General features: G+C 48.3%; 1 protein-coding gene and 1 long non-coding RNA gene across 3 annotated transcripts in view; one reads left to right on the top strand and one right to left on the bottom strand.

Annotated features, from left to right (window-relative positions):
• The window catches only part of SPON1 (spondin 1), a 260,311-nt gene that overhangs the window by 1,708 nt on the left and 236,339 nt on the right, over positions 1-22,264 (bottom strand). For both annotated transcript variants that reach the window (XR_005785063.1, XM_040456799.1), the window contains exons 8-15: positions 12,836-13,037; positions 11,732-11,872; positions 11,193-11,268; positions 10,030-10,212; positions 4,778-4,948; positions 4,518-4,685; positions 3,601-3,765; positions 1,604-1,867 (exon numbers count right to left, since the gene is read on the bottom strand). Coding sequence is in view for 1 of the 2 variants with exons in the window: in XM_040456799.1 (XP_040312733.1) it covers positions 1,604-1,867; positions 3,601-3,765; positions 4,518-4,685; positions 4,778-4,948; positions 10,030-10,212; positions 11,193-11,268; positions 11,732-11,872; positions 12,836-13,037 (1,370 nt within the window). In the remaining variant the exon portion in view is untranslated. The remainder of the gene's footprint in view (positions 1-1,603; positions 1,868-3,600; positions 3,766-4,517; positions 4,686-4,777; positions 4,949-10,029; positions 10,213-11,192; positions 11,269-11,731; positions 11,873-12,835; positions 13,038-22,264) is intronic.
• On the top strand, positions 6,133-21,274 carry LOC121018185 (uncharacterized). Its single transcript, XR_005785067.1, has 3 exons — positions 6,133-6,292; positions 7,565-7,577; positions 21,264-21,274. It is a non-coding gene; the product is annotated as an uncharacterized LOC121018185 (long non-coding RNA).

Genomic DNA, 22,264 nt, shown 5'->3' on the forward strand with positions numbered 1-22,264 from the left:
GCAGGAGGTCAGGTTAGGCCAGCAGAAATGGGGGGACCAAACTGAATGCTGAACTCCAGGCCACAGCTATGAAACAGAGTTGTCTGGGCTTCCCTGCTCTTGTATGGAATGATGGGTTGAGTTTAATAATGGTTAGGAGTTGACAGTCTCTAATAAGGGCCCTATGTGTCCATAAATGCTGTTGCAGCATTTCCCATCAAGGGGCAGAGTCCACATTGCCACCTCTGGAATCTGGGCTTGGCTGTTTGACTTGCTTTGGCCAATGGGACATGAGCAAACAGGCTGGAAAAGGCTGGTAGGAAACCCCCTGCCCCCACCATGTCAGCAAGCCTGGCTAGACTGCTGGAGAGAACGTGTGGCGAGAGACTCCAGCCAGTCTTTCTGAGGCCCCAGAAGTGCAGGTGAGGCCGGTCTAGACCTAGCCCCAGCCGAGCCTCCAGTTGTCAGGAGCTACAGGAGTCTCAGCAAGACCTCAGAAGACCCACCTAGCTGAGCCAGCTCCTGCCACGGACCTGCAGAATCCTAGTAGTTTCGGGGTGGCTTGGTGATGGCAGTTAGCACTCGAGCAATTAAACCACTTTATCCTAATGCTTTGCTCCCCAGGTACGTGGTCTCCTAAATACAATCAAGTGTGATTAATTTCCCTACACAGATAAACATGCTTGCCTTAAAACTTAACCTGACTCAGAGGTTACAGGAGATCTTTTCAAAAAATGTTTTCAAGATCCTCCACATTACTCTTGTACAACCAGGCACGTTTACTATGCTAAGTTTTATGGAGGAGAAGGCCATGGCACAGTGTCTGCCTGGCACATAGTTGGGCTTAATCACCATTTCTTGAATGGCTGACTACCCTGACCCAACAGATAGCACTTTGATATGCACACCTCTCCTTAACGGACAGTGAACGATCAGGTGGCTCTTCAGATATGTATTTCTCTGTCCTGTCGGGGTGAAAGGCCTTAGGGAAGAGAATGTGGGGTAAGTTGAGCTGTGCCTTTTAAAATAGCAACACAGTGTACCTATTAACCTTCAAACATGACACCTTCCTCACCCACTCCAGAGAATCCAAACACCATCAGTCTGTCTGTACCAAGGGCTGAACCATGAATCTGTCACTGGCAAAAGTATGAAATAATGACATTGTAGTCTTTGCTTGTGGACCAGCTTATTCAACAGTGAAGCCCCAGGTTTTTGTTGTTTTTTTAGTGCCAGAGTAGGGGACACTGTTTTTCCTGGGCTACAAACAGAAGTGGCCTCTGGGCCTCTGTTTTTGCCACCTCAACACAGGTGTGTTAAGTCACTCCTGCTTAGAACTTCTCACAGGATCAAGTCTCAAACCTCAGCAGGCTTATGGTCTGGTCCCCACGTCTCCAGGTTTTCTGCCTCTCCCCTTGTACTCTGCTCCATCTGCCCCCTATTGATTGACCATCTCATGCTCTGTGACATTTCTGTGCCGTGGCGAGCCCTGTCCCTGCTGCTGGGGATGCCTTCAACTCGCAAACCCCTATCAATTTTCAAGACCCGCTTCCCCTGCTTTGACATCCCTCGCCCCCCCCCCCTCCGCCGCCCCAAACTCCAGCTTCAGGCTTGGGAGCAGTACCTGGGAACTGCTCGCCTCCGGACTCTTCCCTCAGCTGCTCATTCCGCCGGCTCTCTCGGGCCTCTCTCCAGCGCAGCTTCTGGATGGATGGATTTCTCAGGCATTTCCGGATACGGCATTTTTTTCGTTGCACGGTCTCTGGGCAGGGTGCACCTCCAAACTGTGGCTCCATTTGGATCATCCGGGTTCGAATCATGTGGCCTTTCCCACAGGACTTGTTACATTCCGACCACTGAGACCACTCGGTGAGCTCACAGTCAATGGCTGGCAAGACACAGATGGGCAGGAGTGGATCTCATGTCTGAAACAGCATATGTATGGCCACTTGCGTTTTCCTCTGAACATCTCCACACAAGTCTGAGAGATGCAGAGAAGGTGCTGTTTTCCCATTTTACAGAAGAAACTGGGCGGTTCCTACACGCAGATTGACTTCAGCCCACAGGGTTGGTTCCCAGGTCATAACCCACCTTCTGTGCCCAAATGACTCGAGGAATTTGGAAGATATGTTCAGAGGCTCTCACCCTTCCCTGTGAGCAGCTAGAGTATTGTCAAATCAGCCCTAAGTGGCATAGAGCCATCTTCCACAGTCCCAAGGACTGGGTATTTTTCAGAGCTGACCCCTGTGGACCAATACCCAAGGCCACTGTGACTTTTGCAGTAAGACTCTGGTAGCTTCTCGTTCAACATCTCCCCGGGTCCTATAGATGGCAGTTTGTGCAAAAATCGCAGGAGCCAGAAACAGAAAATTCATTAGAAAAGAGGGGTGGGGACAAGTGGGGGTCTTAATGGTCTATCAGGGTATAGGATCCAGCAAATTCTTATTAAGCCAACACCTCACAAAGTAGAGGGAAAATAACGCAATGGTCTGATTCTGAGAATGTGACCTAAGGAGGCAAAGGATTCTGGACGCCTCACTGGGTCTGCAGAATGTAGATCTAGGAAGAACTCATTTGGGTCAGTAATTTTTGGCCTTTCTCCCTGTGAGCTCAGGCAGCTTATGTGTAAAATGAGGATAATGGTATTTTTCTCATTAGTTGTGAAGACTAAATGAAATCTTCCCAGCTCAGTTCCTGGCGCACAGGAAGCGTTGTTCTACATTCAGTGAATCCTGTGAATATACGTTTCAGTGGGTGTCTCAGTCAGAGGTTCTGGAGCTTCCACTCTTGGTGAGATGGGTTGAACACAGGGTCAACCTTAGTTATTCAAAGCCTCAGTTTGATGGTCTGGGTCATCTCCACACATGACCACATGTAGCTAAAACAGCTCAGGAACTGTAATATGTAACACTGAGTGTAACACACCTGCCAGGTCTAGTGTTTGGCACTTTGTACCAGTTATGTGGTTTAATCCTCAGAGGAACCTAGGAAATGTTTCTTGCTATTTTGCAGTTGAGCAGGGGCGCGGTCATCTGCGTAAGGGACAAAGCTGGGACCTTCCTCTCAGAGGAAGCCAAAAAAAACCCATCCTAGCAAGCCTGTCTGACTTTCTACTTCCTAAAAGAGAAGCTCTCGTGGAAGATTAGCCATAAAAATGGGCTCCCTCCCTCTCCTTGGAGATCAGCACCCGAGAAATGCAGGTGATCAAAGAGGTTTTGGAAGAGGTGGGGGTGGGCATTGAGCTTTTCGTTGCTGGTCTTAGCAAGGCTGCAAAAGTACAGAAGTTACTGACTTCACGTCCACCCTCTAGTCGTGGGCAAATGGTCACAGGGAAAAGGAATAGAAGTAAAAAGGTTGGAAAGCCCATGGATCAGAGAGTTGTGGAGGTGGGGAGGGCAAGAGCCACATAATGAGGCTCCTTGACAAGGAGCCTGTGCTATGTGTTTCCCATCTCCGTCTCCTCTTTAGACTTCATAGCAACGTGCAGTTTGGGTGTCGTGTAGCTGGTAGCAGGACCCCCTCTTGCTAGTGAGGAGACTGAAGGTTAAAGATCTGTGCTAACATGGAGACCCAAAGCCTGTGCTCTTTGTCCCCAGCAGGGGGCTGGGCTGCAGGACTTACGGCATTCGGGCAGCATGCACTTCTCCACCTGCTCCAGCTCCTCGTTACAGTCCCCGAGTTCCGCCAGAGACTTGAGCATCCGCTGGCGGGTCCGCATGCCCTTCCCGCAGGTCACGCTGCAGTCACTCCACTCGGACCACGGGGATAGCAAGCAGGGGATGGTGTCTAGGCCAAGAGCCAGGTTTGCCACTGAGAACAGGCTCCCTTTACTTTCTTTGATTTCCCTGTGTCCCCTACCCTCTGTTCCCCACTCTGACCCCTGGAGTTGAGTGCCATGGACCGACGGCCTTCAGGTGACCCAAGTGACCCTGTGGAGCAAGAAGTGGCTCAGCAGACTACTGCCCTTCCTGCCCTTCTGTCACTCTCCTGCATCTCCCCTGCTGATGTAGCTCAGCAATAGGAATACACAAGTCCCCGCCTGCAACACCCCACACCCCCCCAAGACCATGCAGTATATTTTTGGACACTTTGTTGCTAAAATCCCGAGGGTGACCTCTACTCGTGTGCATGTGTGCGCATGTGTACTAATGTGTGGGTCTGTGTGCATTTGTGGGTAGAGCTGGGGTTGTAATGCTTTATGGGGCCAGGCATGTCCAGAGCAGAACAAGAGTGGGGGCCTATGACCTGAGGGGTGGATGTCCTGCCTGAATGTATTATAATATCACCCGCCTCCCACCAGGATACTCTGGGGTCCTATAAAACACAGCTGCTGACGAGTGCTTTCCAGAGGTCACCAGTTTGCCATCCCAGCCTCGCTCAGAATGTCCCTCAAGGGAAGCCCCGCTTGATGGCTCTTGCAAGGACAGTGGGCCGTATGTTCTCTCAGCACGCGCCCAGCCTCCGGCCTTGCTGGTGGTAGCAGCAGGGCTTCTGTGGTCCGGCACACCGCCCCCATCCCCTGCCCCACGGCCACTCACGACACTCGGGCATCATGCACTTCTCCGCCTGGGAGGTCTCGGCCTTGCACGCGGAGCCGTCCGCCGGGCTCATTTTGACCATGCGATGCCGCTTCTTCATGCCCATCCCGCAGGTGGCGCTGCAGTCATCCCACTCGCCCCACTCGGTCATCAGGCAGCTGCTGGGAGCTGGGAGGCCAGCCCTGTTGGGGTCATGGCTGCCGCCTTGGGAGCACTCCCTCTCCTCCCCTAGCCCCTGCTGGCTGGGCATGCCTACTCACAGCACTCCTCATTGACCGTGCACTTCTCCGTCTCCTCAGTGGGCAGCGTGCACACAGAGCCGTCCTCAGGGAACTGCTTCACATACCTCTCCCGGGACCGCATGCCCATGCCACAGGAGATGCTGCAGGGCGACCAGGTGATCCACTCGGACATGGTGCAGGTGGAGCCGTCTGCAACACATGAGCAGGCGCCGCTGCAGCCCGCGTGCCCAGCTCTCCAGGGCAGGAATCGAGAAGGAACTGGCTGTCTTTTCCCCATTGTGTATTCTTGCCTCTTTTGTCAAAGATTAACTGACCATATAATCACGAGTTTGTTTCTGGGCTTTCTGTCCTGTTCCGCTGATCTACAAGGTCTGTTTTTGTGCCAGTGCACGGTTTTGAATGGGGAAAAAGATGGTCTCTTCAACAAATGGTGATGGGAACGCTGGAGAGCTACATGCAAACGAATGAAACTGGACCACTTTCTTGCACCGTACATAAAAATAAAATGGCTTAAGACCTAAATGTGAGACCTGAAACCATAAAAATCCTGGAAGAGAGCACAGGCAGTAATTCCTCTGACATGGGCCGTAGCAACATTTTTCTAGTTAAGTCCCGCGAGGCAAGAGAAATGAGAGCAAAAATAAACTATTAGGACTACATCAAAGAAAAGCTTCTGCACAGCAAAGGAAACCATCAAAGCTAAAAGGCAACCTACAGAATGGGAGAGGATATTTGCAAATGACCTCTCTGATAAAGGGCTGGTATCTAAAATATATAAAGAACTTATAAAACTCAACACCCAAAAACCAAATAATCCAATTTAAAAATGGGCAGGAGACAGACAGACATTTCCCCAAAGATGACACACAGAGGGACAACAGACATATGAAAAGATGCCCAACATCACTTATCAGGGAAATGTAAATGAAAACTACAATGAGCTATTACCTCACACCCATCAGAATGGCTAAAATAAAAGCAACAACAGGTGTTGGGGAGGATGTGGAAAAAAAGGAACCCTCGTGCACTGTTGGTGGGAATGCAAACTAGAGTAGCCACTGTGGAAAGACACTGGAGGTTCCTCAAAAGTTAAAAATAGAACTGTCCTATGATCCAATGCTACACTATTGGGTATTTATCCCCAAATACAAAAATATTAACTTGAAAGGATATATGTACTCCTGTGTTTATTGCAGCATTGTTTACAATAGCCAAATTATGCAAGCAACGCAAGTGTCCATCGCTTGATGATAAAGGAAATGGTATATGTATACAATAGAATATTATTCAGCCATAACACAGAATGAAATCTTGCCATTTGCAACATGGATGGAGCTAGAGAGCATAATGCTAAGCAAAATAAGTCAGAGAAAGACAAATCCTGTAGGATTTTACTTGCGGAATTTCAGAAATAAAGCAAGGGGCATTAAAAGTCTTTTTTGGTTTGTCTCAACTATACAGAAACTGTTCCGGGCGTGGGGGATGGGTGAACTAGGTAACAGGGATTAAGAGTACACTTCAGATGAGTTCGGAGTAATGTATGGAATTGTTGTACACTTGATACTAACATAACACTGTATGTTAAATATCCTGGAATTAAAACAACTGGGTGGCATTCAAGGGGAGTCAGGCAGTTGGGGATGGAGGGGAACTTAAAAGGTATAAATCTTGAAACCAGGAATTGTTCTCTAAAAGGACATGCCCGTTTTCCAGGTGCATGGATTACTCCTTATTTCAGGACAATCCAGTTGAAAGCTGCTTGGATGGGTACAAGAATGTTTTATTTTATATAATAATTTATCTTAGATTTTATATCTGCATGGTCTAGGGTGTATCCTATATCTAAGACCATTAAATAAAATTAAAAATTCACTTCCCTCTGTCACTTAACTACATTTGAAGTAACCAGTAGCCACGTATGATTAGTGGCTGCCATTTTGGATAATACAGATACAGAACTTTCCCATCACAAACTTCTACTGGACAGTGCTGGAAAGGTATTATATATATTCTGAGATACAATGTAAGCTCTGTTGCTCAGAGGAACCTGAGATTTTATAGTTCTTCTCTAAAGCTGCCAGTTCCCTGTCTAGAAAAACTGATGAGAATTTTGTTCCGGAGGGTAAAGATTGCGACTGGCTTTCGGATATAGGGACCTGAAGACAAACACAGGGTGGATTTGTACCCAAACAGATTACACTAAGTGACCACAGACCTCTCATTGCCTCTGTTGAGGCTGGCAACCAAGAGAATACCCCAGCTGCTAATGGAGAACAAATGGTAGTGTGGGGAGGGAATGTCTGTGTGCCAGGGGACAGAGGAAGAGTGAGGAAGGCAGTAGAACCATTCTTTTGTGTTGACATCTTGGGCTATACATGGCTTTGCTTCTATCCCTAGGGGTTAGCAAAGGCCATGATCATGTAGGGGACATTGGAGGTGGGGAGCGGGGGGAGGATAAAGCCCGCAGCATGGCTTGGTAGTCCTGTTTCCAAATAGGGGTGGGGACTACCCTTGGTGGAAACATAGGAGTGTGTGTGTGTGTGCACGCACACGCGTGTGTCTTAGTTCTTAAAAAAAAAAGAAAAAGGAAATGATGTCATCCGTTTATCCATATCAATGAAGACTTACTGAATGCTTTGAATGCCTAGTGGTATGCTCTGAGGTTAAAAAGATAACGTAAGATATGGATCTTGTTCTCTTCTAAGAGCTGGGCACAATAATTCCAGGTACTGAAAATATGACAGCACAGGTAACACAGAGGGGAAAAACCCACTCCTTGGAGTTTAGGGGAAGATTTCACACAAGAGGGCACACCTGAGTATACTTTTGTTGGGTAAAGGAGATTTGCTTTTAAAGGTGAATGGATAGCTTATGCCAACACCCCAGTACGGAGTGTTTATGTACATAGTATTGGGAGATGAAGTTAGAAGAACTGTGAGTCCAGCCTGCACATGAATGTGGCTGTCGCTTGCCAGGTGTGATGCCTACACATGGTGATTTAATCTCTGGACAGTGCCGGGGGGACACTGTAGGTTTCTCTCCTGGGACCCACACGTTAGGCCCAGGGACAAGGCTAACCAAAGGAAGCCTGTACAAAGAACACGATGTTCCAGTGTAATAATGGTTAGGCTGGTACAGTAATAGTTAGGGGCACCAGGCTTGACAAGTCCCATCTCAGGCTTTCCAGGACCTGGCAAGACATTACCCCAGGAAGGCAGAATTTGGCCACCAGCCACTGTGTACCTGACAGGTAGAGCTTGGACTTGAGGCTCAACTCTTCCAGTAACCCCCCAAATGGCTGTCCCCAGGTGCTTGTACTGACCGTGTGTCTTTAGTGTTGCAGTGTAACTCATGTGGTGTGGATTTGTGTCAGAGTGCTCATTTTGCCCTGGCCTTGCACCTGGGGTCGCTGCAGGACTATTTGCCCTGTAAATTAAGCTGAGGAGTTTGCACATGGGCCATAAGGAGCCACAGATCTTTTAGCTGGGGAGTGAAATGATCAGATCTTTGTAGAAGATCCCTCTAGTCGGGCCCTGGAAGATGGGTGGGAGTGGGGAGATGATAAGGCGTGGACTAAAGGGTTGGCCCAGAGGATTAGGAAGAAACGAAGATGCACTCGCTACAATAAGATGTATATTCATGCAGTCTAGTTCCTTTGGAACATCCAAAGGGGTCTCTGCTTCCTTCCTGTTCTAACCACACCCTGAATAATCAAGTGCAGAAGGCAACCGGATGTGAGCACAAGAGAACTTGATCTGGCGTTGAGTGGGGTAGCTTCTGGGCTGCATGTACACGCACCAGGCACAAAAAGCAGCAACAACTGCAGAAATAGTAAAATCTAGCCTACACTCCATAGGGAATCTCAAGGACCCCGGAATAATCAAAACAACCTTGAAAAAGAACAAAGTTGGAAGATTCACACTTCCCGATTTTAAAATTTAACTACAAAGTTACAGGAATCAAAGCTGTGTGGTGCTGGCATACAGACAGACCTACACATCAATGGACTGGAATAGAGAGCCTAGAAATAAAGTCTCACGCAAATGGGCAAATAATCTGAAAAGGGTTCCAAGACCACTCAATAGAGAGAGGACAGGCTTTTCAATAGGTGGTGCTGGAAAAGGTGGATACCCCCATTTAAAAGAATGGAGACTTTTACCTAATATCGTATATAAAAATTAACTTGAAATGGATCAATGACCTATAAACTTAAGAGAAAACCTAGGGCAAAACCTTCAGGACACTTAATTTAGCAATGATTTCTTGGATAGGATACCAAAGGCACGGGCAACCAAAGGGAAAAAACAAACCCAGATTTCATGAAACTTTAGAATTTGTGCAAAAGGACACGGTCAACAGTGAACTGATAACTTATGGAATGAGAGAAAATATTTGCAAATCCTATCTGATAAGGGATTAATATCTAGAATATATGGAAGTGTGGGGGGGTTCACTCCCCTCTGAAATGCCTTATCAAAGGCACAAATGGCAATAAATCACCGTGGGAGTGCAGCCAGGAGATGTATTACTGTCCCCAGCAAGAACCAGAGGGAGAATGACCCACAGTGGGATAAGCTTTCTTCAATTATACTCAGCTTGGAAGTGGCTTTCTTCCTGCCATAAACCAGCCCAACTTCTGTATCTCTTCCTGTTGCCTCATCGCACCTGGTGAGACAGTTAAGCTCATGGTACAGAGACTAGACCTGTCCAGGTGGAGAGAACAGCTGTACCCTGGAAAGTAGGCAGCTGACCTTTGCACAGCAATCAGCTCAGTGCCATTCTGAAGCCTGTGCCATCATGACAGAGGCCATGCAAGTTCACAGCTCAGGCCTGATTTTTGAGCAGTTGCAGAGAGCTAGACAGGATCCTTGCAATCAGCCCTGAGGTCCTGACACAGGAAGGAGGTGCTCCAACTCGGGTGTGAATAGAACACGAAGGCCCACGATGGTCATGTCCCACTAGGGCGATGGATTGAGATTCAATGTTGGCCAACCTGCTCACCTATTTTTTTTCTTTAAATATTTTTAATGTTGGTTTTTGAGAGAGAGAGCAAGAGAGGGGCGGAGAGAGAGGGAGACACAGAATCCGAAGCAGGCTCCAGGCTCTGAGCTGTCAGCACAGAGTCCCATGCGGGGCTCCAACCTATATGCCATGAGTTCATGACCTGAACCGAAGTCAGATGCTTAGCTGACCGAGCCACCCAGGCGCCCCTCGCCACAACACAGAACAAGCCTCTGCCAGCTCCTCGCTCACCTGGGCTGTAGCCTCACCTTCGTCACTGCAGCCGGGGCCCATGCAGGGCTGGAAGTCCTGGGTGTCCGGGCAGGGGACGCTGAGGTCCAGCTGCGCCTTTAGCATGCGCTGCCGCATCCTCTTGCCTTTGTCACAGGTGGAGGAGCTGCAGGCGGACCACGGGGACCAGTTGGAGTAGATGCAGGTTTCGGGGGTGTCATCTGGAAAGAGCGTGGGACAGGTTTTCCTTGGGAGCCTGTGGACACCGGAGCCGGCCCTATCCCCATGCAAGCTCCTTTGGGGATAAGAAAATCTGCGTTGCCTGCCCTGCCTCAGCAAACCTGGGCGCTCTTGGGGTGGAAGCAGCTATTCACTTGCCTTTAAAGGCGATATTTTAATCATTCCAGGAGTATCTAAGCGACAGGGAAGAGTCCTACTAGCCCTTCCCCTCAACACATGAGGGTCTCTCATTTCTGGCCCCTCACTCCTGGCAGACACGGTTTCTGCGGGTGTACAGGCAGATCACAGGCAATTGGGGAAGCACAGCCTTCTGTGTGTGTGTGTGTGTGTGTGTGTGTGTGTGTGTGTTGCTGCTTAATCTTCTCAACGACCCCATACACAGGTGTCACGATGAGGGCAGCCAATGTTCGCCCAGCACTTATTACACACCAGCATCGTTGTAAGAACCTTACATGTTTTGTCCCATTTGGTTCTCACAGCAACACTCAGCGAGGCAGGTTCTGTTATTATCCCCATTCTACAGGTGAGGACAGTGAGGTAGCATGGAAGCGTCCTGCCCAAGGCCACAGAAAAAAGCCCAAGTGGTGTGGCTCCAGATCCCATGAGAGAAGGGGCTGAAGGCATGGGCCTGCCGCTCCCTCCTGACCGTAGGATCTAGGCCTCCCTTTCCTTGCCGGGAAAGTGGACGTGTCCACGCTGCCTCACAGGTCAGAGTGACCATCAAAGTGGGGAGTACCGGGGGTCCCAGGACGCCCATGCAAAGGCCCGATACTGGTGAACACATCTTCTGTGAGTCCTGGCCTCATTTTGGCTTATCTTCCAGGAAGGAGTCCTCAAAGAAGGGACTGCCAAGTCAAAGGACACACTATTTTTGCAGCTCTGAAAAACCTGTTTGCAAACTGATTTCTCAGAAGGTATTGCCAGGTTATATTGCTACCTGCAACCAAGAAAACTTACATACCTTCATCTTTCTCTTCTGGAGCCAGATCCGCGACAATATCATCGACGTTATCAGGTACAATATTGCATTGTTCCCCCTGCAAAAGGAATTTTTCTTGGAGGGCTCCCATCAAACAGTGGCACGTGTTGGGGTCAGACGAGGGAGGAGGTAAAATCGGATGCCCACCCTGCGTGCAAATCCTAGGCCACGGTGGAGTTCCGAGCCAACATTTACAATCACACTGAAAGAGAAATGGCAAGAAAGCCACAGCTTCCCAGTCCCTGACCCATGGCAGACGTCAGTAATCAGTTATGGAACTCACTAGGATACTTATGTGTCTGGACCAAATCATTCAGTGGAGCGCAAAACCCCACTGTAATGTTGATTTTGCTCATTTAGATCTTACGGATAATTTGCATGCTTAGAAACCTCAGGCGGTCCAGGAGTCCTGTGTTTTGGAATACGCCAGGGACCCCATGATTCCTGAGCAGATAGGGGTACAGTCGGCTCGCGCTCCTGGTGGGAAGGGTCTGTGGCAGGGTGAGCTCTAGCCCCAGTACCTTCCGGGCGATTCTCTCGATGACAACTCTGGCTACTTGAGTGATAGACCCGCCCTCTGGATCGTAAAAAGGACTCTGAGGATGGTCCAGGCTGGTCAGGGGCCGGATTTTCTCCTGGGGAATTGTGGGCTTGTTGGGTGACTGTCAGCGGGGAAGAGAACACAGAGAGAGAGTGTGGGAAACAGAGTGTTTAAAAACCACAAAAGCAACTTGATTGTAATATGATCAGAACAAAAACCTAATTGTTAGGGATTTCACAACAGCTCTAACTGCCTCTGGTGTTAATGCAATTCTATTCACGCCGTGTATCGTGCAAAAAAAAAATCAGTAGACCTCGATTTTCAGATTCTCCCAGGTACTCAGGATTACGTCCTGATGAAGACAAAGTTTCAGAGAGCTCATCCCAACTAGGAAACAGCTGAACCAGGCTGGCCTGAATCCAGAGCTCTTCCTGATGGACCAGGCGTTGGCAAATTAGTCTAGAGAGGGTCAGATGGTAAATATTTTAGGTTTTGTGGGTCCCACTGTGTCGGCTCCAACTACTCGACTCAGCTTTTGTAGGGAGAGAGCAGCTCCCTACAACATGTAATTGAATGCGGGCGGTGGGGTTTGAAAACCTTATTTACAAGTCAGGTGGTAGTCCCAGTTTGGCCCACAAACTGGGGTTTTCCGACATACTGCCCTGCCACTGGTTTTCCAATGGCTTTGGATTTGAATGCAATGAAAAATATTAAATCAGGAGAGAATCCAAAGTCCTTAACCTAGGTGTCTGGAAACCTCCAGGATCTGGCCCAGCCTCACATACATCAGCTTCTGTTGTTCCCTATTCTCACCCCCGTCTCTTGCTTTTTGCTTCCATGCCCATTTCCTGCCGTTCCCTTGCTTATCTATGAACTGCTTTTTAGCAGATTCCCTCTCCATGGCCTCCTGGCCAGCTGTGTGGGTCATACTGTATATGGTATGTGAGGATGAAACTATGCCGGCCTCCCCTTCCAGACTGTGGATTCCTTTACCACATTTGTGTCCGGGACCCCCAGCACAAGGCTGGGGGAAGAGAAAGCACCCAGAAAGCTTTGTCCCTCACCACCACAGGCATATACCCACCTCATAGGTCACCCCACTGTCGGTGCCGGCATCCCAGGGGATCAGGTCTTGTACCACCTTCTGGACCCAGCCGCACTCCTTGGTACACAGATCCTCTGCAGACAGGCCCACGTTCCAGTCGGGGCTGGGGCCCATCATGGTCAGGAAGGACATCAAGTGGCGTGTCCTGTCCACTGAAAATTCAGCCGAGGGTGCCGCTCTCCTGGAAACCAAATACCCTATGTTAGGGCGTCTGGGGGGTACACACTCTGAGGGACATCAGGCCAGACCAGAGCTGAAGGAGGAGAGGACAGAAGGACCAAGGATTCTTGGTCTTCCGCTGATCTCTGCCTGTGGCCACTCCTGTTTTACACCCTTTGCTATCCTGAGCCCTTCCACTGGCCACACGTGGAGAGAATCCTATGCTACCATCGTATCCAGTTTTAATGTGTTCAAGGCACTTAAACTGTTTTAGTAGATGTTTCTTATTGTTCAGCTGTTGATTGACTGTCGACTTTCACTGGAGGGTGAGCCCCAGGAAAGCAGGGCTTTTGTCTGTCTTATTTATGGCTTGATTTCCAGTGCCTACAACAGTGCCTGGCACAGAGTAGATGCTCACTGTTTCCGAGTAAACGAACAAATACTTTGTGTTATTGTAACTGAACCCAAGTTTGTCTGCCTGATGCCCAGCAAAGATGATCACTGAGTCACCAAGGATGCAGCAAGGAAAGAGTTGATTTGAGAGGCAGCCAAAGGCAGAGACGCGAGGGCAAGCCTCAAATCTGCTCCTAAGGAGGAGAGTTGGGGAAATTGGAAGGCAAATGAAAAAGTTCTGGGTAAAGAGTCACAGCTGCACTTACTAGTCTGCAGCTGCGATCAGCCACATTATCTCTCTGGTTACCGGTTTCAATCCCTACCCTCTTTTGATCATTCCTCATTCTTGAGGGAATTGGGACGATGACCATTCTAGTTACTTCCTGCTGAGATGGGGCACAGATTAGAGGTGGGGAATGGAAACTTCCTGCACTCACTTAGAGATACTCTTCAGTCCCAGACTGAAACCCAACATTCCATTACTAAGAGTTATTTTTGAGAGCGTGCGAGGGAAACAGAATCTGAAGCAGGCTCCAGGCTCTGAGCTGTCAGCACACAGCCCGATGCGGGGCTCTAACCCACAAGCCTGAGCTGAAGTTCGACACTTAACCGACCAAGTCACTCAGGTGCCCCTGCATTACCAAGATTTTGTAGTTTGGTTATTAGTGTTTGTACTACATTTTATCTAGGACCTTTGGGGAGAGGTGTTTTAACCAAGCTTGTTGCATGTATTGAGGTCTTCAGGCCAGCTCTCCTGAATAGGAGGGGTCTGCCAGAGGCTCACTGCTCCAAGCAGTGCTTTTTTTGAGGTCCTCCTAGCTGGCAGGCTGTAGGGAACCTGAGGATTCTCGTATGTTGAATGTGAGGAATCCATGGCTTGACTCCCCTCAGTGTCCCTGAAGAGTGAGCCTCACTGAAGTTGGAGCTGGCCCTCTGGGTGCTCACTCTTCAGGTCTTTAGTGATACGGAGTCTCCAGGATACAGTTGGTGCAAGGGCACGTCTGTGGGGCACGTCAACCTGCTGGAAGTGAACTTACCTTACCTGCTGGACCTCCCTGAAAGTATCCAATTCCCTAATGTGAGGAACTCCTAAGTTATGAAAAGGGTGTAACAACACCCTTCCATATACCATTTCATAAGGGCTTATTAACTCAAGCCCATGTCTAGGGGCCACTGGTACCTAAAGCAGAACAACCAGCAAGGCTTCTTCCCTAAGTTAAGTTAGTTTCTTGGCCGATCTTTGCCAAAGGGGTTTTTTTTTTTTTTTTTTTCTTGGTTTTTCTAGCTGGTTGGGGTCTCCAGGAAGTGTGTAATTTCCACTGGACACCCAAGGCATTGGGCACGGTTTGTCTGGCTTGTGATGCAAACACTGCTCCACTGTCGCTCTGAATGGTTAGTGGCAATCCAAACCTAGGAATGTTTTTGCTTAAAAGTGTTTTTTTTTTTTTTAAGTATACTTTATTGTCAAATTGGCTTCCATACAACACCCAGTGCTCATCCCAACAAGTGCCCTCAATGCACATCACCTACTTTCCCCTACTTAAAAGTGTTTGGACAACTTCTGAGGACTTCACTGAATGGCAGGGGAAAGAGCTTCAACCCAGCTTGCCAAGGGATCTATAAATACCAGCAAATATTGAAAATTACCTGTTGTTTTTGGCTCCTGGTAAAGTCTACCTGCCGGTCTTCTCCAGGCTTGGTGCTTAAAACTTCATCAGGCATTACAAAAAGTTCTAAGGTTTTTTTTGTTTTTTTTTTTTTTTTTTTTAAGTTTCTTCCCCTTTTTTGACAAATTTTGCAATGGAGATAACAGGAACTTATGTGACTTTCAATAAACACAAGCAGAATAAAAGTTTTATATTATAGTGCTTTTAATTCTAAGCACGTGTCCATTTTAATTAAACCAGCAACCTTAAATTAGCTTTACTACTCAATATTTTCCAAGATCATGTGAAAATCATTTGGGTTAGTTTCAGTCTTTGAGTTTTAGAATGTCCAATTCGAACAAGCGTTTGCTTTTTAACTAACCAGAATTCTTTTACATATTAACTTTAGCAACACCATGCAGATGGAGAGCAAATAGCTCACACACATGGACACATACAAATACACAAACAAGATGCAGAAAAAATCTTAAAGGCCCAATTTCCAAGTCTCTACCCCTTTTTACAACACAAATCTAATTGCAAGGTGGTATAATTTATGAATTCATTAATTGGTCATTTTTCTCAAGAGTCGAAGGACTATTGTGGCCAGTGTTACAAAAGAAGATTGCCCTATTTTGGAGAACAGAGCCCAAAGGGCTGCATGTGGGGATCAAGCAGGGACTTCCCATTTTCCAATTAGAACACGGCTGGTTTTATTCGAAGATATCACAAGCTGCAGCAAGCCTAATGAAGCCCAGAGTGCCTCCATGGGCACTGGTTCCTCCGCAAAAGTTGAGGCTTCACCCACAGAACCAAATGGCTTCCTGGTTTCTAGTTCCTCCCTAAAATTCAGAGCTTCACTGACTGAACCAAACAATTCGCTAGTCTGCCTTCTCATAAGAAAAGGAGGGGCGCCTGTGTGGCTCAGTCGGTTGGGCGACCGACTTTGGCTCAGGTCATGATCTCTTAGTCTGTGAGTTTGAGCCCCGCATCGGGCTCTGTGCTGACAGCTCGGAGCCTGGAGCCTGTTTCAGATTCTGTGTCTCCCTTTCTCTCTGACCCTCCCATGTTCATGCTCTGTCTCTCTCTGTCTCAAAAATAAATAAACGTTAAAAAAAGAAAGAAAAGGAGACGAAAAGAACCCAAATCCTGTGTTTGGAGGCAGCCGAGTGAAAGGAAGAAATCTAAGAAAGCCAAACCAGAAGGAGGAAGAAATAAGCAGGCTCCCATGCCATGGAGTATGCAGTACTCACCAAGAGACCGCTGTCTAAACCAAACCCAAAGCCATTTTCTTGGTGCAGGTTAATTTAGGTGCCAAAGGCCGATGGTGCCCAGTCGGAGTGGGGTCTTGAGGTCGGGCCCCTCGACAAAGAGCCTAGGCAACTGCTTGGACCAGTCACCAGAATCCTGTTAGCAGCTCGGGGCCGACAAACCACGGGCGCAGAGCTCCTGCCTGGCTCACCAAATCTGTAGCCAAACCCAAGTTCGCCTGCCCGATACTCAGCAAAGACCATCACTGAGAGACATGAAGTCCCCAGCAAGCTCCTCCACAGGCAGCAAAAGGAGGAGACAGGATAAAACTCAGCCCCACCTCCTCCCAGGAGCAGAATCAGGGCTGTTTAAAGGCAAATGAAAGACGTTTGGCTGAAAAGTTGCAGCTGAGGGCAGTTCCATTAACCCTTTGCTTACCGGTTCCATTGTGTGCCTAGCTGTGTTGGGACGGACTTTACAAATCAGTGCTTACCAATGCCCCAAGCCTTTCTTTCTTTCTTTTTTTGGACATCCTCACTCAATCCTCAGAACAGACCTGAGGGAAGAATGACTGATTCCAATTTATGCATGAGGAAACTGAGGCTCACGGGCTTATGTTATGCAACTTGTCCAAAATCACCAGGTTAAAAATGGCAGACAAGACCACGACCCAAGGCAATATTAGTTCGAATCAGCGCTCTTCTCATCATCAATTTCAAATTCCTTCTCCCTGCCCCGTTTTCACTCTGCGATCAACATTGTGCCGTCACAGGTGGGGGAGCGTCTCCCCAGCTTGCTGCCTCTGTTGTCCTCATGGGGCTGCTGACAGCACAGCCCTGCCCCGGTACCAGAACTCGCCCGTGGCCACATCCTCCGGTTGGTGAGCAAGGGCCTGGCTATATAGCCGGGGAGATGGGTTGTCTGTCAACCCCCAAGCCACAAGAGGCTATTATTCTTCAACCTCTGTCTCCTCAAGTGGCTAAGAAGAGGTCTCAGCCGTGGCCAGGGCTGGGCGAGGACAATGGTGGTGGCCCCCTGGGGCGGGGGTTGGGGAGCTGGGGAAGGAAGAGTTAGATGCACTCAGCACACACCGGGTGGCAGACCCGGGTCATTTTATTTCCCCACCCCCGTGACAATCCCGTGGGGTTCGAGTTGTCCCATTTTGTAGAGAAGAAAGCAAGCGTGGAAAGGTATAAAGGTTAATGGACCTTTAAAGAGACACAGCTGGTAGGGGCTGAGGTTTAAAGGCAGCTCTGCCTGACTCTACACCCCCAGGCTGCTAATTGTGGGGAATCCTTGGCTGGGGACCAACGTGTCTGTTCGGTTCAGCTGGCAGCTGGTGCACCTCAGCTGCTGGGGAGTCCCCGTGTCCCTCTGTGGAGGCCAGCTGCTTCTGGCTCCCCTCACCTGTCCCCAAAAGTAATGGCTCCAGACCTGGTTAGGCCTCGTGGAACTGGACCCGTTGGGCTCTGGCAGGCTAGATGGGGTCAAGCCACGCACAGAGAGGAACGGAAGCCTGGGTGTGTGTCTGGCGTCACCTCTTTGAGCTGCGGGTCCTGGGGGCAAATTACCAAAGCATTCTGTGCCTCAGCGTCCCCGTCTGTAACATGGGGATCTCCATATGTCTACTCCAAAGGGTTACTGTGTTTAATGAGAGCACTTGCATACGGTGCTTAGTCCAGCGGCTGGCACTTGAGAGAAGCAGGGTAGGGTCGTAAAGAGATCAGAAAAGAGAGGGGGGAAGTGGAGAGAGGCCTTCCTGAATGGACTACCCATTATAGCCTGATGCCAGTCTATGTTCTGTTACAGGAGTGGGGGAAGAGCCTGGTCTGAGCCCTGGCTTGGGTGTCAGCAGCCCAGCAAGGCCCTGTGTCGCCCTCCTCTCCAGCCTCCTGCCGCCCACCCCATCCGCCGCCCTGTGCCCCGGCCAGACCAGCCTAGTTGCAGGTCCCATGTGCACTTCCGTCTGCTGGGAAAGCTCTTCTGCAGTGGTTTGCACCGTGCGGTCCCCTGGTAACTTGTTAGAAATGTGGAGTCTTGAGCCCCACCCCAGATTTACTTAATCAGAGACTCTGGGGGTAGGACCCAGCATTGTAGTTTAACGACCCCTCGAGGTGCTCCGGATGCACCTCGAGTTTGACGAGTGTTGGTCTACTCCTCTTTCAAGCTTCAGGTCATGAGTCACCTCATCCTGGAGCCTTTTGGGATCTCCCTGACTGAGGCCAGTGCCGGTGGTGTCTCTCCATACTGTCTGAAGCTGTGCCCTATGATCGACATCACCCTGTCATCATTCGGTCTTCCCCCTCTAGATTGGGAGCTCCTTGAGGGCAGGAACCCTAAGCTTCATCCCAGGACCGAGGTGCCCAGCGGGCGGGCTGAACAAGGCAGTGTGTGAGGACTTGGGCTCTTCTACCCCCAGCTCTAGGTCTTGGCAGTAAGTCACTCACTGTCCTCCAGTCCCAGGTTCTTCATCTGACACCACCTACCTGCAGGGTTTCTGTGAGGCTCCCACGATGCTTTTTGAGGAAGCCTTTATAAACCGCTAACATCCCCCACACACCTAGTCCACTATGTAGGCACAAACTGGGGGATTTCATCTTTTCCCAGGTGTGCGTTTACTGGCATGTAGGTGAGTGGCTTTAGCTTTTAGCAGCTTCTTTAAAGACCTGGCTTCTACAAGAACTGCAGCCTTGCTCACTAGGGACTCACAGTGTATGGTCCGGGGCCTGCCTTCCTGTCGGTGCAAACCACACAGCATGGACATCTGAGGGGACTGCTTTCGCCCCAGCCCTCCTTCGCTCTTGGCCCCTTGGGGGTCCAGCAAGGCCTTGGGGGGCATACTTCATCTTCCATTGCCATAGAAACCAACCACTCCACCTGTTACCTTCCCATCTCCCTGAGCACGTGGCTTGCTTTGTCAGAATTGTCATTTGTATCCTGTAAACTATGGGTGACACTATTCATAGTGACAACCTAAGGGGCAAAGACATCTTTGCTCAGGAGTCCGGTGCTGGGGAAACCGAATCAAGCCTGACCCAACAGGCCATCCTGATACTCTGCTCAGCTGTTGGACTTAACCATCGGAGAACCTCACGTGTCTTGTAAGACACGATGCAGATTGTTCTCCACCGATGCACTTTGGCCAAATCTGTAACCTGAGTGACATATCCTTCCAGACGCTGGTGAGTTTTAAGGAGTAGGAAATTTGGGGCAACCAATCCCTGCACAAAACGCCTGACCTTAGGGTGGGTAATATGGCAAACTTGAATCTGTACGGGCCTGGGGGCAATTTTAGCAATTTTCTAGCATCTTCAGTTATGCTCTGCTCTTTTCTCTTACCCTTGACTGGGAAATTCGTCCCCTGATCCCCAGCTCCCATAATGCATCCTGCAGGAAGCATTTCCTGACCTCTCTTCAAATTGTTTAGGACCCCGGGTGCACTTTCCCAGAGCAGGATGAGCTCGCTCTTTCCTTGGGGTTCTGGTTGAATTTCTATCTTGCACATTAGGTTCCGGAAGAGTAGAGACCATTTTTGTCTTGCTTACAGCTCTATCTCAGAGCCCGACTTAGAACTTGGCATGAAGTGGATTCTCCTCAAATATTTGTTTTAAATAAATTACTTAATCTAGGAAATGAATGGAGCTCTTATACTTCCTTTGACCTTCAAATTTAATTTAAAAATCACCTCAAAGTATTTATTACTTCCATAATAAAAATGCTATTTAAAATAATGAAATGGATAAGAATATATGGGAGTTTTCTTTGGGAAATGCTTGGTACGACTGGAGTTCTTTAATTTGTCCAAACCATAATAAAAATCCACATTCATGCTTTCTTATATGCCATATCTTTCCAGATAGGATATTTTGTGAATTTGGTTTTATTTTTCTGTTCTGGGATTTAAGTTTTTCATCAGTTTTCTAGCAAAGAGAGTTGATTGGCCATACCATGATAACAGTATATTATAAATCATGATAATTAAAATGGAAGCCTATTCAGGACAAGAAAGAAATATAAATGAGTGGCATAGATTGGAGATCCCAGAAACTTTAGATATGGTATTATACAAAACAGACTTCTCAAATTAGGGGGAAAAGGAAAGATTGTGCCAACAGGGTGGGGCCAATTTAACTGCAGTTTTTCTTTTAAAAATGTGGAATTTGCACTTAATCTCACATACCTAAATAAATAATCCAGAGTTAAATAGACAGCAACCAGATTATAGGGGACATGTCGATTACTGATTTGCTAGAGAAATGTTAATTTCCTCTGCTTTGAAACAATAAAGCAATAACAAAAGTAACTAATTGAATTATGAACCAACTAAAGACATCTGTGTAATGAAACAACATGGTTGAACTAGCGAGAAAAAAAATGGCATGTTGGAAAAAACATCTCCATGCAGTGTGACTGACAAATGTAACTGTCGTATATACAGAGCTAATCCAAATCTGTAAGCAAAACACCACAATCTCGACAGATAAAGGAAAGTTATGAACAGACAATTCACACCAGAAAAATGAATAAGGAAGACCAGATCAAGACATGGAGAAATGCTTCACCTTTTTACATTCAGAGAGGCAGCATGGTGCGCAGGGAAGAACAAAAGATATTGGAAGAGGCAGCTGGATTTGCATCTGGGTTCAGCCACTTGCTAGCTCTGTGCCAGGGGCTTTTTGCCCCCCCCCCCCGGCTCTTTGCACCTACTATGGCAGCAAAATGGGAGCATCATCTTACCCACCCAAGGGCTTTTCGTGAGGAAACTGATTGTTATTGTGACCGGCACATCCTAGGACTTGGTAAATGTTGATTTCTTGCTCATTAAGCCTTTCCAAACAAAACTTCAAAGAACACCATAAAAGAAAAGAGGCAGTAGGGATTTTTATGCTCCTCCTAAGAACTTATTATCTCCTTCTAAATTTCAGATCCAAACCAGTGTAACTCAGGTCACTGGTGAGACTCTAGTCACCGGCGATTCAGGTCACTCATATGCCGAGTTCTGTCTCTCGTGTATTTCAAATAATCCCCCATAGCTTTCGAAGTTGCAGAAACTCAATATAACCACTAGAGGGCGCAAGAGCCACGCACTAGGCTGAAGTCCTGCGTGGTAGGTCTGAGGTTTCTGCCTCGGAAAAACTGCTTATAACCTGGAGGCATCTAGGGCTCCGGGTCCCTCTGGCCAATTAGATCTACCGCCTGCTCCTCTAGTCCAACGCCAGTCTTTACAATCCTGAGGGTATCGGCAGACCTGGGCAAGTGCTACAGGAGACAGGGAGGGCCCTGAAACTTTCAGCCCTGATCTGAGAAAGAGAGAGATGCCTTTGTCCTCATGGGGAGAGCCATGGCTTGGGTGATTTGCGGGGCAGGATTGCTGGAGAGGGTGACTGTCTCTAGTCCACCCTCCCTTCATCTGTCTCAAAAACAAGGACAGCTGTCTAATCAAATGTGAATTAAACAGAGTGGCTGGAAATAATTACAGAGACTACAGTCCCTTATAAAATCCATTGTAAGAATAAAGATTATTTGCAGAAGTTCCAGTAATTCCTAGCATTCAGATTAACCTGGAGGAACTGGGTGGTAGAAATTTAGAACTGATTTGCAGGAAACCTGGTCATTTTCTACTCAGGCGCCAGAGGAACTGGTGAAGGATGTGGGTTTTGTTCAGAATCTGTCTTTCCTGTCTCTACCTGCACTCTGGGCTGACAGACCCACAGCTTGATTTATTGAGCTAAACAAGTCAGCAGCTAATTTGTTTTGTTCATGGCTGTCCTTTGAGAAGTGGTCCTGGGGAAAAAGATGAAGATCATTGAAAAGCAAGTCAGTTTCACAGGGCAGGACCTCACAAAGTAGGTCACCCCGGCTTTCCACTGGCCCAAGGGTGGATAGAATCCCATTAACCTCAATCGGGCAGGCTCAGTGAGGAGGGGCAGGGCTGTTTCTGCAAAACAAAACTTGGCTG

This window comes from Herpailurus yagouaroundi, unplaced genomic scaffold (assembly GCF_014898765.1).
Source record: "Herpailurus yagouaroundi ecotype Mexico unplaced genomic scaffold, PumYag 218, whole genome shotgun sequence".
Taxonomy (NCBI): Eukaryota; Metazoa; Chordata; class Mammalia; order Carnivora; family Felidae; genus Herpailurus; species Herpailurus yagouaroundi.